Source organism: Balaenoptera ricei, chromosome 14 (assembly GCF_028023285.1).
Source record: "Balaenoptera ricei isolate mBalRic1 chromosome 14, mBalRic1.hap2, whole genome shotgun sequence".
Classification (NCBI taxonomy): Eukaryota; Metazoa; Chordata; class Mammalia; order Artiodactyla; family Balaenopteridae; genus Balaenoptera; species Balaenoptera ricei.
The window spans coordinates 66,318,126-66,334,366 of record NC_082652.1 but is presented as its reverse complement, the minus strand read 5'-3'; the positions used below and the strand labels follow the sequence as shown (position 1 = coordinate 66,334,366).

Genomic DNA, 16,241 nt, shown 5'->3' with positions numbered 1-16,241 from the left:
CTTGCTTGAGCTGACCCAGACCAGGTTCACAAAGTGACTAGCAAATAAGCAGAAGTGGTCAGTTCTGAGTGAGAAACTGCTTTAATTTAGCGCTGTAAACACTGAGTACCAGTAAGCATTATGTCCTTTCTTTTGACGGCGTTGTTGATTACAAAAAGAGATGGGTGGGTGAGCTTACTGATTTAATGTGTATGTGACTAATGTGGTTTAAAATAAATAATTGTTTTAGGTTTCATATTTGGCCAGTATTGTTCGATATGGAGAGACACCTGAGACGTCATTTAACCAATGGGCCTGGAACTTGATCTTGAGGTTAAAACTGCACAAAAATGATTATGGAATACAGCAGAATTGTGCAACTGTTCCGTTCTCCAGCACTGTGCCTGAAGTGACAGAGTCACCCACGTTTCATCCTCTCTTGAAGGCTGTTAAGGCGGGCATGCCCATTGGCTGTTATCTGGCCTTAGCTATGACGGCTGTGGGCCACAGGTACAGTGTTTGTGTTGAACTTCTAGGGTTGCTGAACCTGTAGTCAGTGATTCTGGAATCTCATCTTTCACATCCCAAGGTCTGAGGCCTCCATCACATCTGTCTAGGGGTAATCAGGGCCAAATAATAAGCCTCGATTAATAGCTCATCACGGGGAAATGCTGCCCAAATTCATATAAGATGGATTTGTAACAGAAAATCACCTTGTTGCATTATCAAGAGAGTTATACCTATCATCCAGCGTGGGATATTTATGTCAGCAGTAGACAGAGTCAGTTCCTCAGAATAGTGGTCAAATAAAAATAATTGGTCACCTGTACTGAATTTTGTTTAAAGTGATGGCAGCCCAACCCAGCCTTCCCAGGTATAAAGGAAGCTAACCCTAAACCTACCCAAGGGGATGAAATGCCTGATCAGGTCAAGTGCCTCTCTTGTATGAGCCCATAGCTGTGTCTGTTTCTTCCATTGTAGCATTTATCACACTATATTGTAGTTGTCTGTTTAATTTTATCAGAGACATTCTATGAGGTTAGGACTCAGGAACCATGTTTGTCTTGTGGTATTTTATCCCTAGTGATGAAGACTGAATCTGGTGCAGTAAGTAACTGAATGCATGAATTCTCAGGTAGTTAAAAATCCTTTTCTTTAAGGATCATTTCCCTGCAATGTATTAATTTTATTTAGCCTATCCAGTTTTCTAAAACATCTTTGGCCTATACTTTCTGATTCTTGTGTTTTAGATTCACTGTAACACCTTTTTAGCAACCTGATTTCAACATCTTTTTCCATATTCAGTATATTTTCAGTGGCATGCCAGTTGTCCTGTGAGCTATTAGTGTTCAGCCTGTGCTGTGAAGTAGGAGAGAGATGGAATTGTTAGATAGCTGTCCTCAGGTTGTTGACAGCTTAGTGGACACAGGAGACGTAAAACAATTGGCAGTACTGAAGAATATAATCATGGGCTGGATGATACGAATAGAGCTCTGGTTCTTAATCCTGACCACCATTTAGAATCACTTTTGCAGTGATTCTAAAAATACCAATACAGGGAAGAGAGTGAGAATCCTGATCTAACTGATCTAAGGGCCAGTTCTCCAGGTGATTCTAATGTACAGCCTAGATTGAGAACCTCTCAAGAGTATGGGCAGAAAGAATTTAAAGTAAGGAGAGATCACTAGAGCAGGATACCCTCATGGAGGAGCTAAGCTTTGGAGAGGAGTCTTATTAATTAGAGAAGATGTCCTGGGCTAAGGAGCAGAGTGGTGACTCTTACCTTCCCCAGGTGATCAGTGCCCACGGTGTTGAAGATTCTGCCCAAGGCCCGCCCACTCCTGCCCTGCAGCACCTGTGCCTTCTGAGCAGGGTGCTTAAGGTGTAATCGTTTCTCCTCCTCCTTTGGGACAGTGTGTTCCTTAATGGTAGGGACATGGTAGGGGCGTCGTCTTGTTTATCTTTGTATTTCCAGAACTTCTACTTCATAGGTAGTTCTTTTTTTTCTTCCAGTTTTATTGAGATATAATTGACATACAGCACTGTATAAATTTAAGGTGTATGGCATAATGATTTGACTTAGATACATCATGAAATGTATAGTTTAGTGAACATCCATCATCTCATATAGATGCAAAATTAAAGAAATAGGAAGAATAGGGAGGATGGGAAGGAGGCTTAAGAGGGAGGGGATATGGGGATATATGTATGGCTGATTCACTTTGTTATACAGCAGAAATTAACACAGTATTATGAAGTAATTATACTCCAATAAAGATCTATTAAAAAAAAAAAAGAAATAGGAAGAAATATTTTTTTTTCTTGTGATGAGAACATTTGGGATTTACTCTCTTAACAACTTTTATATATAATGTACACCAGTGTTAATTATATTATTATGTACATGACAGTATATCCCTAGTATTTATTTATCTGATAACTGGAAGATTGTACCTTTTGACCACCTTTATCCAATTTCCCGTCCCTCCACCCCCCCCCCCACCTCCCCCCAGCCTCTAGTAACCACAAATCTGATCTCTTTTTCTATGAGTTTGTTTGTTTTATGTATTTATTTATTTTTGGCTGTGTTGGGTCTTCATTGCTGCACGCGGCCTTTCTCTAGTTGCAGCGAGTGGGCTGCTCATTGCAGTGGCTTCTCTTGTTGCAGAGCATGAACTCTAAGCACGCAGGCTTCAGTAGTTGTGGCTCACGGGCTCTAGAGTGCAGGCTCAGTAGTTGTGGCGCACGGACTTAGTTGCTCCGCGGCATGTGGGATCTTCCCAGACCAGGGCTTGAACCCGTGTCCCCTGCATTGGCAGGTGGATTCTTAACCACTCCGCCACCAGGGAAGCCCTGTTTATTTGTTTTTGAAGTATAACTGACCTAAAACACTATGTTAGTTCCTGTCACACAACATAGGGATTCAACATTTCTGTACATTTCTAACTGATCACCCGATAAGGCTGGTTACGATATGTCACCATACAAAAATATTACATAGTTATTGACTGTATTCTCCACACTGTACATTTCATACCCGTAGCTCATTTATTTTGCAATTGGAAGTTTGTACCTCTTAACCTCCCTCACCTATTTCTTCCTCCCCACCCCGCCTCCTCCCCTCCATATTTCATTCTATCTGGCTGGGTGGAGGAGGGGGAGGGAAGGGGAAGTGTTGACAAAACTCTCCTGGCCTGTGTTTCCTGTTGGTGAATGGAGGTCACCAGGTAATTATGGACAAATTTGAAAGCCAGTTAAAGAGGGTAGAATTGATGTACTAGGAAGGGGAGAGATGTTATATAGGCCCTTTGGAAGGCACTCTTTTTTTTTTTTTTTTTTAAATCTTTATTGAAGTATCATTGCTTTACAATGGTGTGTTAGTTTCTGCTTTATAACAAAGTGAATCAGTTATACGTATACATATGTTCCCATATCTCTTCCCTCTTGCATCTCCCTCCCTCCCACCCTCCCCATCCCACCCCTCTAGGTGGTCACAAAGCACCGAGCTGATCTCCCTGTGCTATGCGGCTGCTTCCCACTAGCTATCTATTTTACATTTGGTAGTGTATATATGTCCATGACACTCTCTCACCCTGTCACATCTCACCCCTCCCCCTCCCCATATCCTCAAGTCCATTCTCTAGTAGGTCTGTGTCTTTATTCCCGTCTTGCCACTAGGTTCTTCATGGCCTTTTTTTTTTTTTTTTTCCTTAGATTCCGTATATATGTGTTAGCATACTGTATTTGTTTTTCTCTTTCTGACTTACTTCACTCTGTATGACAGACTCTAACTCCATCCACCTCATTACAAATACCTCCATTTCATTTCTTTTTATGGCTGAGTAATATTCCATTGTATATATGTGCCACATCTTCTTTATCCATTCATCTGTCGATGGACATTTAGGTTGCTTCCATGTCCTGGCTATTGTAAATAGAGCTGCAATGAACATTTTGGTACATGACTCTTTTTTTTTTTTTTTTTTTTATTTATTTATTTTTGGCTGTGTTGGGTCTTCGTTTCTGTGCAAGGGCTTTCTCTAGTTGTGGCAAGCGGGGGCCACTCTTCATTGCGGTGCGCGGGCCTCTCACTATCGCGGCCTCTCTTGTTGCGGAGCACAGGCTCCAGACGTGCAGGCTCAGTAGTTGTGGCTCACGGGCCTAGTTGCTCCGCGGCATGTGGGATCTTCCCAGACCAGGGCTCGAACCCGTGTCCCCTGCATTAGCAGGCAGATTCTCAACCACTGCGCCACCAGGGAAGCCCAACATGACTCTTTTTGATCTATGGATTTCTCAGGGTATATGCCCAGTAGTGGGATTGCTGGGTCGTATGGTAGTTCTATTTGTAGTTTTTTAAGGAACCTCCATACTGTTCTCCATAGTGGCTGTATCAATTTACATTCCCACCAACAGTGCAAGAGTGTTCCCTTTCCTCCACATCCTCTCCAGCATTTATTGTTTCTAGATTTTTTGATGATGGCCATTCTGACCGGTGTGAGATGATATCTCATTGTAGTTTTGATTTGCATTTCTCTAATGATTCATGATGTTGAGCATTCTTTCATGTGTCTGTTGGCAATCTGTATATCTTCTTTGGAGAAATGTCTGTTTAGGTCTTCTGCCCATTTTTGGATTGGGTTGTTCGTTTTTTTGTTATTGAGCTGCATGAGCTGCTTGTAAATCTTGGAGATTAATCCTTTGTCAGTTGCTTCATTTGCAAATATTTTCTCCCATTCTGATGGTTGTCTTTTGGTCTTGTTTATGGTTTCCTTTGCTGTGCAAAAGCTTTTAAGTTTCATTAGGTCCCATTTGTTTATTTGTGTTCTTATTTCCATTTCTCTGGGAGCTGGGTCAAAAAGAATCTTGCTGTGATGTATGTCATAGAGTGTTCTGCCTATGTTTTCCTCTAAGAGTTTGATAGTGTCTGGCCTTACACTTAGGTCTTTAATCCATTTTGAGTTTATTTTTGTGCATGGTGTCAGGGAGTGTTCTAATTTCATACTTTTACATGTATCTGTCCAATTTTCCCAGCCCCACTTATTGAAGAGTCTGTCTTTTCTCCACTGTATATGCTTGCCTCCGTTATCAAAGATAAGGTGACCATATGTGCGTGGGTTTATCTCTGGGCTTTCTATCCTGTTCCTTTGATCTATATTTCTGTTTTTGTGCCAGTACCAAACTGTCTTGATTTCTGTAGCTTTGTAATATAGTCTGAAGTCAGGGAACCTGATTCCCCCAGCTCCATTTTTCGTTCTCAAGATTGCTTTGGCTATTCGGGGTCTTTTGTGTTTCCATACAAATTGTGAAATTTTTTGTTCTAGTTCTGTGAAAAATGCCAGTGGTAGTTTGATAGGGATTGCATTGAATCTGTAGATTGCTTTGGGTAGTAGAGTCATTTTCACAATGTTGATTCTTCCAATCCAGGAACATGGTATACCTCTCCATCTATTTGTATCATCTTTAATTTCTTTCATCAGTGTCTTATAATTTTCTGCATACAGGTCTTTTGTCTCCTTAGGTAGGTTTATTCCTAGATATTTTATTCTTTTTGTTGCAATGGTAAACGGGAGTGTTTTCTTAATTTCACTTTCAGATTTTTCGTCATTAGTGTATAGAAATGCAAGAGATTTCTGTGCATTAATTTTGTATCCTGCTACTTTACCAAATTCATTGATTAGCTCTAGGAGTTTTCTGGTAGCATCTTTAGGATTCTCTATGTATAGTATCATGTCATCTGCAAACAGTGACAGCTTTACTTCTTCTTTTCCGATTTGGATTCCTTTTATTTCTTTGTCTTCTCTGATTGCTGTGGCTAACACTTCCAAAACTATGTTGAATAATAGTGGTGAGAGTGGGCAACCTTGTCTTGTTCCTGATCTTAGTGGAAATGGTTTCAGTTTTTCACCATTGAGGACAATGTTGGCTGTGGGTTTGTCATATATGGCCTTTATTATGTTGAGGAAAGTTCCCTCTATGCCTACTTTCTGCAGGGCTTTTATCATAAATGGGTGTTGAATTTTGTCGAAAGCTTTCTCTGCATCTATTGAGATGATCATATGGTTTTTCTCCTTCAATTTGTTAATATGGTGTATCACATTGATTGATTTGCGTATATTGAAGAGTCCTTGCATTCCTGGGATAAACCCCACTTGATCATGGTGTATGATCCTTTTAATGAGTTGTTGGATTCTGTTTGCTAGTATTTTGTTGAGGATTTTTGCATCTGTGTTCATCAGTGATATTGGCCTGTAGTTTTCTTTCTTTGTGACATCTTTGTCTGGTTTTGGTATCAGGGTGATGGTGGCCTCATAGAATGAGTTTGGGAGTGTTCCTCCCTCTGCAATATTTTGGAAGAGTTTGAGAAGGATAGGTGTTAGCTCTTCTCTAAATGTTTGATAGAATTCACCTGTGAAGCCATCTGGTCCTGGACTTTTGTTTGTTGGAAGGTTTTTAATCACAGTTTCAATTTCAGTGCTTGTGATTGGTCTGTTCATATTTTCTATTTCTTCCTGGTTCAGTCTCGGCAGTTTGTGCATTTCTAAGAATCTGTCCATTTCTTCCAGGTTGTCCATTTTATTGGCATAGAGTTGCTTGTAGTAGTCTCTCATGATCTTTTGTATTTCTGCAGGGTCAGTGGTTACTTCTCCTTTTTCATTTCTAATTCTATTGATTTGAGTCTTCTCCCTTTTTCTCTTGATGAGTCTGGCTAATGGTTTATCAATTTTGTTTATCTTCTCAAAGAACCAGCTTTTAGTTTCATTGATTTTTGCTATTGTTTCCTTCATTTCTTTTTCATGTATTTCTGACCTGATCTTTATGATTTCTTTCCTTCTGCTAGCTTTGGGGTTTTTTTGTTCTTCTTTCTCTAATTGCTTTAGGTGCAAGGTTAGGTTGTTTATTCGAGATGTTTCCTGTTTCTTGAGGTAGGCTTGTATTGCTATAAACTTCCCTCTTAGCACTGCTTTTGCTGCGTCCCATAGGTTTTGGGTCATTGTATCTCCATTGTCATTTGTTTCTAGGTATTTTTTGATTTCCCCTTTGATTTCTTCAGTGATCACTTCGTTATTAAGTAGTGTATTGTGTAGCCTCCATGTGTTTGTATTTTTTACACATCTTTTCCTGTAATTGATATCTAGTCTCATAGCGTTGTGGTCGGAAGAGATACTTGATACGATTTCAATTTTCTTAAATTTACCAAGGCTTGATTTGTGACCCAAGATATGATCTATCCTGGAGAATGTTCCATGAGCACTTGAGAAAAATGTGTATTCTGTTGTTTTTGGGTGGAATGTCCTATAAATATCAATTAAGTCCATCTTGTTTAATGTATCATTTAAAGCTTGTGTTTCCTTATTTATTTCCATTTTGGATGATCTGTCCATTGGTGAAAGTGGGGTGTTAAAGTCCCCTACTATGATTGTGTTGCTGTCGATTTCCCCTTTTATGGCTGTTAGTATTTGCCTTATGTATTGAGGTGCTCCTATGTTGGGTGCATAAATATTTACAATTGTTATACCTTCCTCTTGGATCGATCCCTTGATCATTATATAGTGTCCTTCTTTGTCTCTTGTAATAGTCTTTATTTTAAAGTCTATTTTGTCTGATATGAGAATTGCTACTCCAGCTTTCTTTTGATTTCCATTTGCATGGAATATCTTTTTCCATCCCCTCACTTTCAGTCTGTATGTGTCTCTAGGTCTGAAGTGGGTCTCTTGTAGACAGCATATATGTGGGTCTTGTTTTTGTATCCATTCAGCCAGCCTGTGTCTTTTGGTGGGAGCATTTAATCCATTTACATTTAAGGTAATTATTGATATGTATGTTCCTATTCCCATTTTCTTAAATGTTTTGGGTTTGTTATTGTAGGTGTTTTCCTTCTCTTGTGTTTCTTGCCTAGAGAAGTTCCTTTAGCATTTGTTGTAAAACTGGTTTGGTGGTGCTGAACTCTCTCAGCTTTTGCTTGTCTGTAAAGGTTTTAATTTCTCCATCACACCTGAATGAGATCCTTGCTGGGTAGAGTAATCTTGGTTGTAGGTTCTTCTCCTTCATCACTTTAAGTATATCCTGCCACTCCCTTCTGGTTTGCAGAGTTTCTGCTGAAAGATCAGATGTTAACCTTATGGGGATTCCCTTGTGTGTTATTTGTTGTTTTTCCCTTGCTGCTTTTAATATGTTTTCTTTATATTTAATTTTTGACAGTTTGAATAATATGTGTCTTGGCGTGTTTCTCCTTGGATTTATCCTGTATGGGACTCTCTGTGCTTCCAGGACTTGATTAACTATTTCCTTTCCCATATTAGGGAAGTTTTCAACTATAATCTCTTCAAATATTTTCTCAGTCCCTTTCTTTTTCTCTTCTTCTTCTGGGACCCCTATAATTCGAATGTTGGTGCGTTTAATGTTGTCCCAGGGGTCTCTGAGACCGTCCTCAGTTCTTTTCATTCTTTTTTCTTTATCCTGCTCTGCAGTAGTTATTTCCACCATTTTATCTTCCAGGTCACTTATCCGTTCTTCTGCCTCAGTTATTCTGCTATTGATCCCATCTAGAGTATTTTTAATTTCATTTATTGTGTTTTTCATCGTTGCTTGGTTCCTCTTTAGTTCTTCTACGTCCTTGTTAAATGTTTCTTGCATTTTGTCTATTCTATTTCCAAGATTTTGGATCATCCTTACTATCATTATTCTGAATTCTTTTTCAGGTAGACTACCTATTTCCTCTTCATTTGTTAGGTCTGGTGTGTTTTGACCCTGCTCCTTCATCTGCTGTGTGTTTTTCTGTCATCTCATTTTGCTTATATTACTGTGTTTGGGGTCTCCTTTTCACAGGCTGCAGGTTCGTAGTTCCCGTTGTTTTTGGTATCTTTCCCCAGTGGCTAAGGTTGGTTCAGTGGGTTGTGTAGGCTTCCTGGTGGAGTGAACTAGTGCCTGAGTTCTGGTGGATGAGGCTGGATCTTGTCTTTCTGGTGGGCACGTCCACGTCTGGTGGTGTATTTTGGGGTGTCTGTGGCCTTATTATGATTTTAGGCAGCCTCTCTGCTAATGGATGGGGCTGTGTTCCTGTCTTGCTAGTTGTTTGGCATAGGGTGTCCATTACTGTAGCTTGCTGGTCGTTGAGTGAAGCTGGGTCTTGATGTTGAGATGGAGATCTCTGAGAGATTTTTGCCGTTTGGTATTACGTGGAGCTGGGAGGTCTCTTGTGGACCAGTGTCCTGAAGTTGGCCCTCCCACCTCAGAGGCACGGCCCTGATGCCTGGCTGGAGCACCAAGAGCCTTTCATCCACATGGCTCAGAGTAAAAGGGAGAAAAAATAGAAAGAAAGAAAGAGGATATAATATAGTGAAGTAAAATAAAGCTATTATAAAGCAAAGCTATACAGACAAAATCTCACCCAGAAGCATATACATATACACTCACAAAAAAAGGAAAAGGGGAAAAATTAATATATCCTGCTCCCAAAGTCCACCTCCTGAATTTGGGATGATTCGTTGTCTATTCAGGTATTCAACAGATGCAGGCACATCAAATTGTTTGTGGGGTTTTAATCAGCTGCTTCTGAGGCTGCTGGGAGAGAGTTCCCTTTCTCTTCTTTGTTCGCACAGCTCCCGGGGTTCAGCTTTGGATTTGGACCCGCCTCTGCGTGTAGGTCGCCTGAGGGCGTCTGTTCCCCGCCCAGACAGAACGGGGTTAAAGGAGCAGCTGCTTCGGGGGCTGTGGCTCACTCAGGCCGGGGGGAGGGAGGGATACGGATGTGGGGCGAGCCTGCGGCGGCAGAGGCCGGCGTGACGTTGCAACAGCCTGAGGCGCGCCGTGCGTTCTCCCGGGAAAGTTGTCCCTGGATCACGGGACCCTGGCAGTGGCGGGCTGCACTGGCTCCCAGGAGGGGCGGTGTGGAGAGTGACCTGTGCTCGCACACAGGCTTCTTGGTGGCGGCAGCAGCAGCCTTAGCGTCTCATGCCCGTCTCTGGGGCCCGTGCTGATCGCCGCGGCTCGCGCCCGTCTCTGGAGTTCGTTTAGGCGGCGCTCTGAATCCCCTCTCCTTGCGCGCCGTGAAACAGAGAGGCAAGAAAAAAGTCTCTTGCCTCTTCGGCAGCTGCAGACTTTTTCCCAGACTCCCTCCCGGCTAGCTGTGGTGCACTAACCCCTTCAGGCTGTGTTCACGCCGCCAACCCCAGTCCTCTCCCTGCAATTGGAGCCTCAGCTCCCAGCCCCGCCCGCCCCGGCGGGTGAGCAGACAAGCCTCTCGGGCTGCTGAGTGCTGCTCGGCACCGAGCCTCTGTGAGGGAATCTCTCCCCTTTGCCCTCCGCACCCCTGTGGCTGCGCTCTCCTCTGTGGCTCCGAAGCTCCCCCCTCCGCCACCTGCAGTCTCTGCCCGCGAAGGGGCTTCCTAGTGCATGGAAACCTTTCCTCCTTCACAGCTCCCTCCCACTGGTGCAGGTCCCGTCCCTATTCTTTTGTCTCTGTTATTTCTTTTTTCTTTTGCCCTACCCAGGTACGTGGGGAGTTTCTTGACTTTTGGGAGGTCTGACGTTTTGTGCCAGCGTTCAGTGGGTGTTCTGTAGGAGCAGTTCCACGTGTAGATGTATTTCTACTGTATCTGTGGGAAGGAAGGTGATCTCCGCGTCTTACTCTTCCGCCATCTTCTCTCCGGGTCCGGAAGGCACTCTTTACATCGTTTCTAGTAGCTCTAGTGTCATTCACAGTTTCCTGTACCTCAGCTTCCTCATCTATGAAATGGGAATAATAATAGTATCAGACTTACTTTATGAGGCTTAAGTGAGTTATAAGATGTTTAACATGCTTAGAACAGTGTCTGGTATGTGGATTCTTTGAGTGTAGTGCTCTGAACTTAATCGTTTCATGATTTCTCTAATTATATTTATTCTGGAATTGTAGCTCTTTATTCACTAATACTGCTGTGAGTCCTCTCTAAAATAAATACTGGTTTAGTGCTGATTCCTGAATCCTGAGTGGGTGTGAGGGTGAGAGTGTTTCTTTTTGGGGCTGAACTCCACTGTGGTCATTTGGGATGATTCTAGAACCAACTTAAAACAATCTTATGAATGGGCTTAGGGTTGGGGGCAGAGTGTGAAGGACGTAAGTTGTACATGAATATAAAGTCATATATAATACAGAGAACAGTAGTCAAAAAAAATCACCCAGAATCTTTCTCATCTTAATAAAACATTGCTTATTTTTCTGTTTATTTTTATTCAATATGTTTTCCTTGGATCTTTTTTAGAGCTGTACTATATGCATAATTTTATATATCCTTTGTTTTTTACTTCTAATATTGTAAATGTTCCCCTTAGGGCGTAATCTTTGCATTATTACTTTTATTTTTTGAAAAGATTTTTTTTCCCCCCAGAATTAAAGTGGTGTAACTAAACTATAGAATTAGGAAAATGGAGAAAAAAAACACTCTTTTTTACCACTCCAACACAATGAGCATTTTAGTGTGACATTATCCCTGTTTTTTCCCTGTCTGTACAGTATAACTCTTCTTTACTAGTAGTTATAGTTAGAAGTATAAAGTTTTGTTTTTTCCTAGTACCATTTTAGCAGAAATATTTTTCCATATTGCCCTTGGTCATCATATGCATACTTTTAAGATGATTATGTAATATTCCCATTGAATGGATTTTTCCAGAATGTACATTAAGTCATTTATGCCTCTGAGTTTACAATTATGAATAATTCTGAAAAGTACATTTTTACATGGATCATCTGTCATATTTTCTTCCATATTTGAGATTATTTCTTAAGGATAGATACTCTGAAGAGTCAAAAAAATAAGTAAATTTCTAGGCCACATTGATTTCAGAAAAATTCTGCCAGATTATACAGACAGATTGAGCTCATTTTTGAATCTTTGCTATAATACCTTGTGGGACTACGTAGACAATGAGAGCCCCGTGACTCTTAGAAGAAGCACCATTTGAGAAGCGAAGTGGCCAGGGCTCTGGACTAGAAATTTGCAAACCTGGGTCCTCAATTTGACCCTATACCAGGAAACTGTGTGAATTGGGCCATGATACTTCACCTTTCTTTCGTATAAAATGATAATATAAATGAACTTTTAAGTTCCTTTGTACTTCTAGAGTTCTGATTCTAGCATTTCTGTGTGAAGTTTGGGTATGCATAAATGTGTTGGAGACCTGAGATAATCTGGGTAGCGTGTAGACTGATAGTGCATTGGAAGAACATCAGTTTATGAACTGGCTACCTCATATGCTCATTGCCTTTTTCTTTTTCCATAGCATTGAGAAGTTCTGTGCAGAAGGCATCCCACTCTTGGGAATTCTGGTCCAGTCGAGGCATTTGAAAACAGTGGTCCATGTCCTGGATAAGATTCTGCCTTTGTTCTACCCTTGCCAGTATTACCTTCTAAAGAATGAGCAGTAAGTGGAGAACAGCCCAGCGAGTACAAAATGACTATGTTCTCTGGTTTCTCAGGTATAATATAGGGAATGATATTTCAATAGTGTATTTTTTTTTTAATTTTTAAATTTTTAAATTTTTTTATTATTTATTAGTTTTGGCTGTGTTGGGTCTTCGTTTCTGTGTGAGGGCTTTCTCCAGTTGCGGCGAGCGGGGGCCACTCTTCATTGCGGTGCGCGGGCCTCTCACTGTCGCGGCCTCTCCCGTTGCGGAGCACAGGCTCCAGACGCGCAGGCTCAGTAGTTGTGGCTCACGGGCCTAGCCGCTCCACGACATGTGGGATCTTCCCGGACCGGGGCACGAACCCGTGTGCCCTGCATTGGCAGGCGGATTCCTAACCACTGTGCCACCAGGGAAGCCCTCAATAGTGTATTTTTTATGAGGCAGAAAACGTCCTGCCTATTTTAGAATGCAGAGTGATGAACAGTGACTCTAATAATGATTCTAGTTTTATTGTCATGAAAGATACTTCCCTTTGTCATTTAATTTTGGGTTGCTTATAGCTTATTAGTATTGAAAAGGGTGGTGGTTTCCATGAAACTGGGAATAGTGCTTCTGACCTTGAGCAGCAAATGGCTTTGCTGTTGTAGCAATAGCAAAACACGTTGCTTTTAATTGCAGTGTGCATGGGGCAGTATTATAAACAGAAGATACACAGGAAGGTGCTCATCACATGAGACATTGATAATCTTGTGGAGAAAATAAGACTTCTGAAGTAATCACAAAGTTATGAAGCAAAATATTGGCAAGGCCATGCTAGGGGATATAGATTGCATTTGCATTACAGTTGACCCTTGAACCACACGGGTTTGAACTGTGCAGGTCCACTCATACGAGGATATTTTTTAATAAATACACTGGAAAATTTTTTGGAGATTTGTGACTATTTGAAAAAACTCATAGATGAACTAATGTAGCCTATAAATGAACTAATGTAGCCTATAAATATTGAAAAAAATTAGGAAAAAAGTATGTCATGAATGTATAAAATAAATGTAGATACTAGTCTATTCTATCATCTACTACCATAAAATATACACAAATCTATTATACAAAGTTAAAATTTATCAAAACTTACACACACAAACACAGACCATGCATGATGCCATTCATGGTTGAGAGAAATATAAACAGACGTAAAGGTGCAGTATTAAATTACAACTGCATACTGTACTACTGTAATAATTTTGTAGCCACCTCCTGTTGCTATGAAGGTGAGCTCAAGTGTTGAGTATCCGCCTAACACGCTTTGTGATGCTAATCTTCTCCGACTGAGCGGTTTGTCTCTCCAGTAAATTGTGCATCACAGTAAAAAGTGACCTCTTGCGGTTCTCGCGTCATTTTCATTGTGTTTAGTGCCTTAAGTAACACCATAGGACCCATATGAAGTGCCTCTAATGATTCTGGAAGTGCTCCCAAGAAGCAGAGAAAAGTCATGACATTACAAGTAAAAGTTGAATTGCTTGATATGTACCATAGATTGAAGTCTGCAGCTGCACTTCCTGTCATTTCAAGATAAATGAATCCAGAGTAGGAACCATTGTAAAAAAAAGAAAAGGAAATTCATGAAGCTGTCACTGCAGCTACACCAGCAGGCTCTGAAATGTTGTACTTTTTGTGAAATACCTTTTTATCTCATATTGAAAATGTAGCTTTTGTGTGGAGCACAAGATGGCTATAAGAAAGTCATACCTATAGACCCTAATATGATTAGAGAAAAATCAAAGTCATTATATGATAACTTAAAGCAAAAGGAAGGTGAAAGATCTAAAGCTGAAGAATTTAATGCCAGCATAGGATGGTTTGATAATTTTAGAAAGAACTTTGGCTTAAAAAATGTCAAGATAACAGGAGAAGCAGCTTCTGTCGACCAAGAGGCAGCAGACGAGTTCCCAGATGCCATTACAAAAATCATCGAGGAGAAAGGATATATGCCGGAACAGGTTTTTAATGCAGATGAAAGTGCCCTATTCTGGGGAAAAAAAATGCCACAAAGGACGTTTATTAGCAAGGAAGAGAAGCAAGCACCAGGATTGAAGGCAGGAAGGGATAGGCTAACTGTACTGTTTCGTGTAAATGTAGTTGGGTTTACGATTAGGACTGCCCTTATCTGTAAAGCTGTTAACCCCCCAGCCTTGAAGGGAAAAGATAAACACCAGCTGCCAGTCTCTTGGTTGTACAAGGCCTGGACAGCGAGAACCCTTTTTTTTTGATTGTTTCCATCAATGGTTTGTCCTTGAAGTCAAGAAGTGCCTTGCCAGTACAGGACTGCCTTTTAAAGTTCTTTTGGTATCGGACAGTACCCCTGGCCACACAGACCCCATGAGTTCAACACCGACGGTGTCACAGCAGTCTCTTTGCCCCCACAGACAACGTCTCTAATTCAGTTTCTAGGTCAGGGGGTCATAAGGACCTTTAAGGCTCATTGTACATGGTACTCTATGGAAAGGATTGTCAGCACTATGGAATAGAACCCTGATAGAACATCCTGAAAGTCTGGAAGGAATATACCATTGAAGGTGCCATTGTTGTTATAGAAAACCATGAAAGCCATCAAGCCCAAAACAAATTCCTGCTGGAGAAAACTGTGTCCAGATGTGCATGACTTCATGATTTATGACAAAGCCAATCAAGGAAATCATGAAAGGGATGGTAGATATGGCAAAGAAGTTGGGGCTGGGAGTGGGGGAAGGGTTTCAAGATTTGGGTCTTAGAGAAATTCAAGAACTAATAGTCACCACACCAGAGGAGTTAACAGAAGATGACTTGATTGACGTGAGTGCTTCTGAACCGGTGCCAGATGATGAGGAAGAAGACGTAGAAGAAGCAGTGCCAGAAAGCATTAACATTAGACAATCTGCCAGAAGGTTCTGATTATTCAAGACTGATTTTGATTTCTTTTATGACATGGACCCTTCTATGATGCGAGCACTGAAACTAAAGCAAACGGGGGAAGAATTGATACTGTATAGAAACATTTTTGGAGAAATGAAAAAGCAAAGAAGTCAGAAATTTCGATATATTTCTATAAAGTTACACTAGGTGTGCCTCCCTCTCCTCCTTCCCTTCCACCTCCTCCACCTCTTCCGGCTCTGCCACCCTGAGACAGCAAGACCAACCCCTCTTCTTCCCCCTCAGCCTACTCAACATGACGCTAATGAGGATGAAGACCTTTATGATGATCCACTTCCACTTAATGCATAATAAATGATCATTATGCTGTACAATTGATAAACTTACCTGTTGTGTATATGTGTGTCTTTGTGTGAAAATCTGACAACCGTATGGCCAGGACTGTATGAGATGTTTTTGTGTCATCATCATCATCATCACCTAAGTATTCATCATGTAGCACATGCTGTGCCAGACTGGTATTGAAGTGGATAGCCTATCCTTGCATAGGCATAAGGTGAGAGAGATTTAATATAAAATTAATACTGTGTTTTTCTTACTGTTTTATAACTTTGCTTTCAAAGAATTATACTACTGTACAGTATGCCTCTCTCGTAATTGAGAAACTGTATCAGGCTGTCATCACAGGTAAGTGGTTTTTTAAAAAATGTAACAGTGTTTCTAATACTGTATTATGAATATGACTGTCATACTCTATGCCACAAAATTTTTATAACGATTCATTCATTAGTATATAGGCTAGATGATTGTGAAACAATCGTATTGATTATACTAGGCTACCATAAAGCAATCATATTGCTGCTTCTTCATTATCAATGCAGGAATTGTTCTACCTGTAAATAAATATGAATTTCTTTTTCACATCGTCTTTTCGTTTTTGATGTCTAGTGTTAGCATGTATAGCATCTAC

At 40.8% G+C, this 16,241-nt stretch overlaps 1 protein-coding gene across 2 annotated transcripts in view; it reads left to right on the top strand.

Annotated features, from left to right (window-relative positions):
• Positions 1-16,241, top strand: part of EPG5 (ectopic P-granules 5 autophagy tethering factor) — a 137,225-nt gene that overhangs the window by 44,169 nt on the left and 76,815 nt on the right. For both annotated transcript variants that reach the window (XM_059895727.1, XM_059895728.1), the window contains exons 16-17: positions 230-489; positions 12,238-12,378. In XM_059895727.1, the coding sequence (XP_059751710.1) occupies positions 230-489; positions 12,238-12,378 (401 nt within the window). The remainder of the gene's footprint in view (positions 1-229; positions 490-12,237; positions 12,379-16,241) is intronic.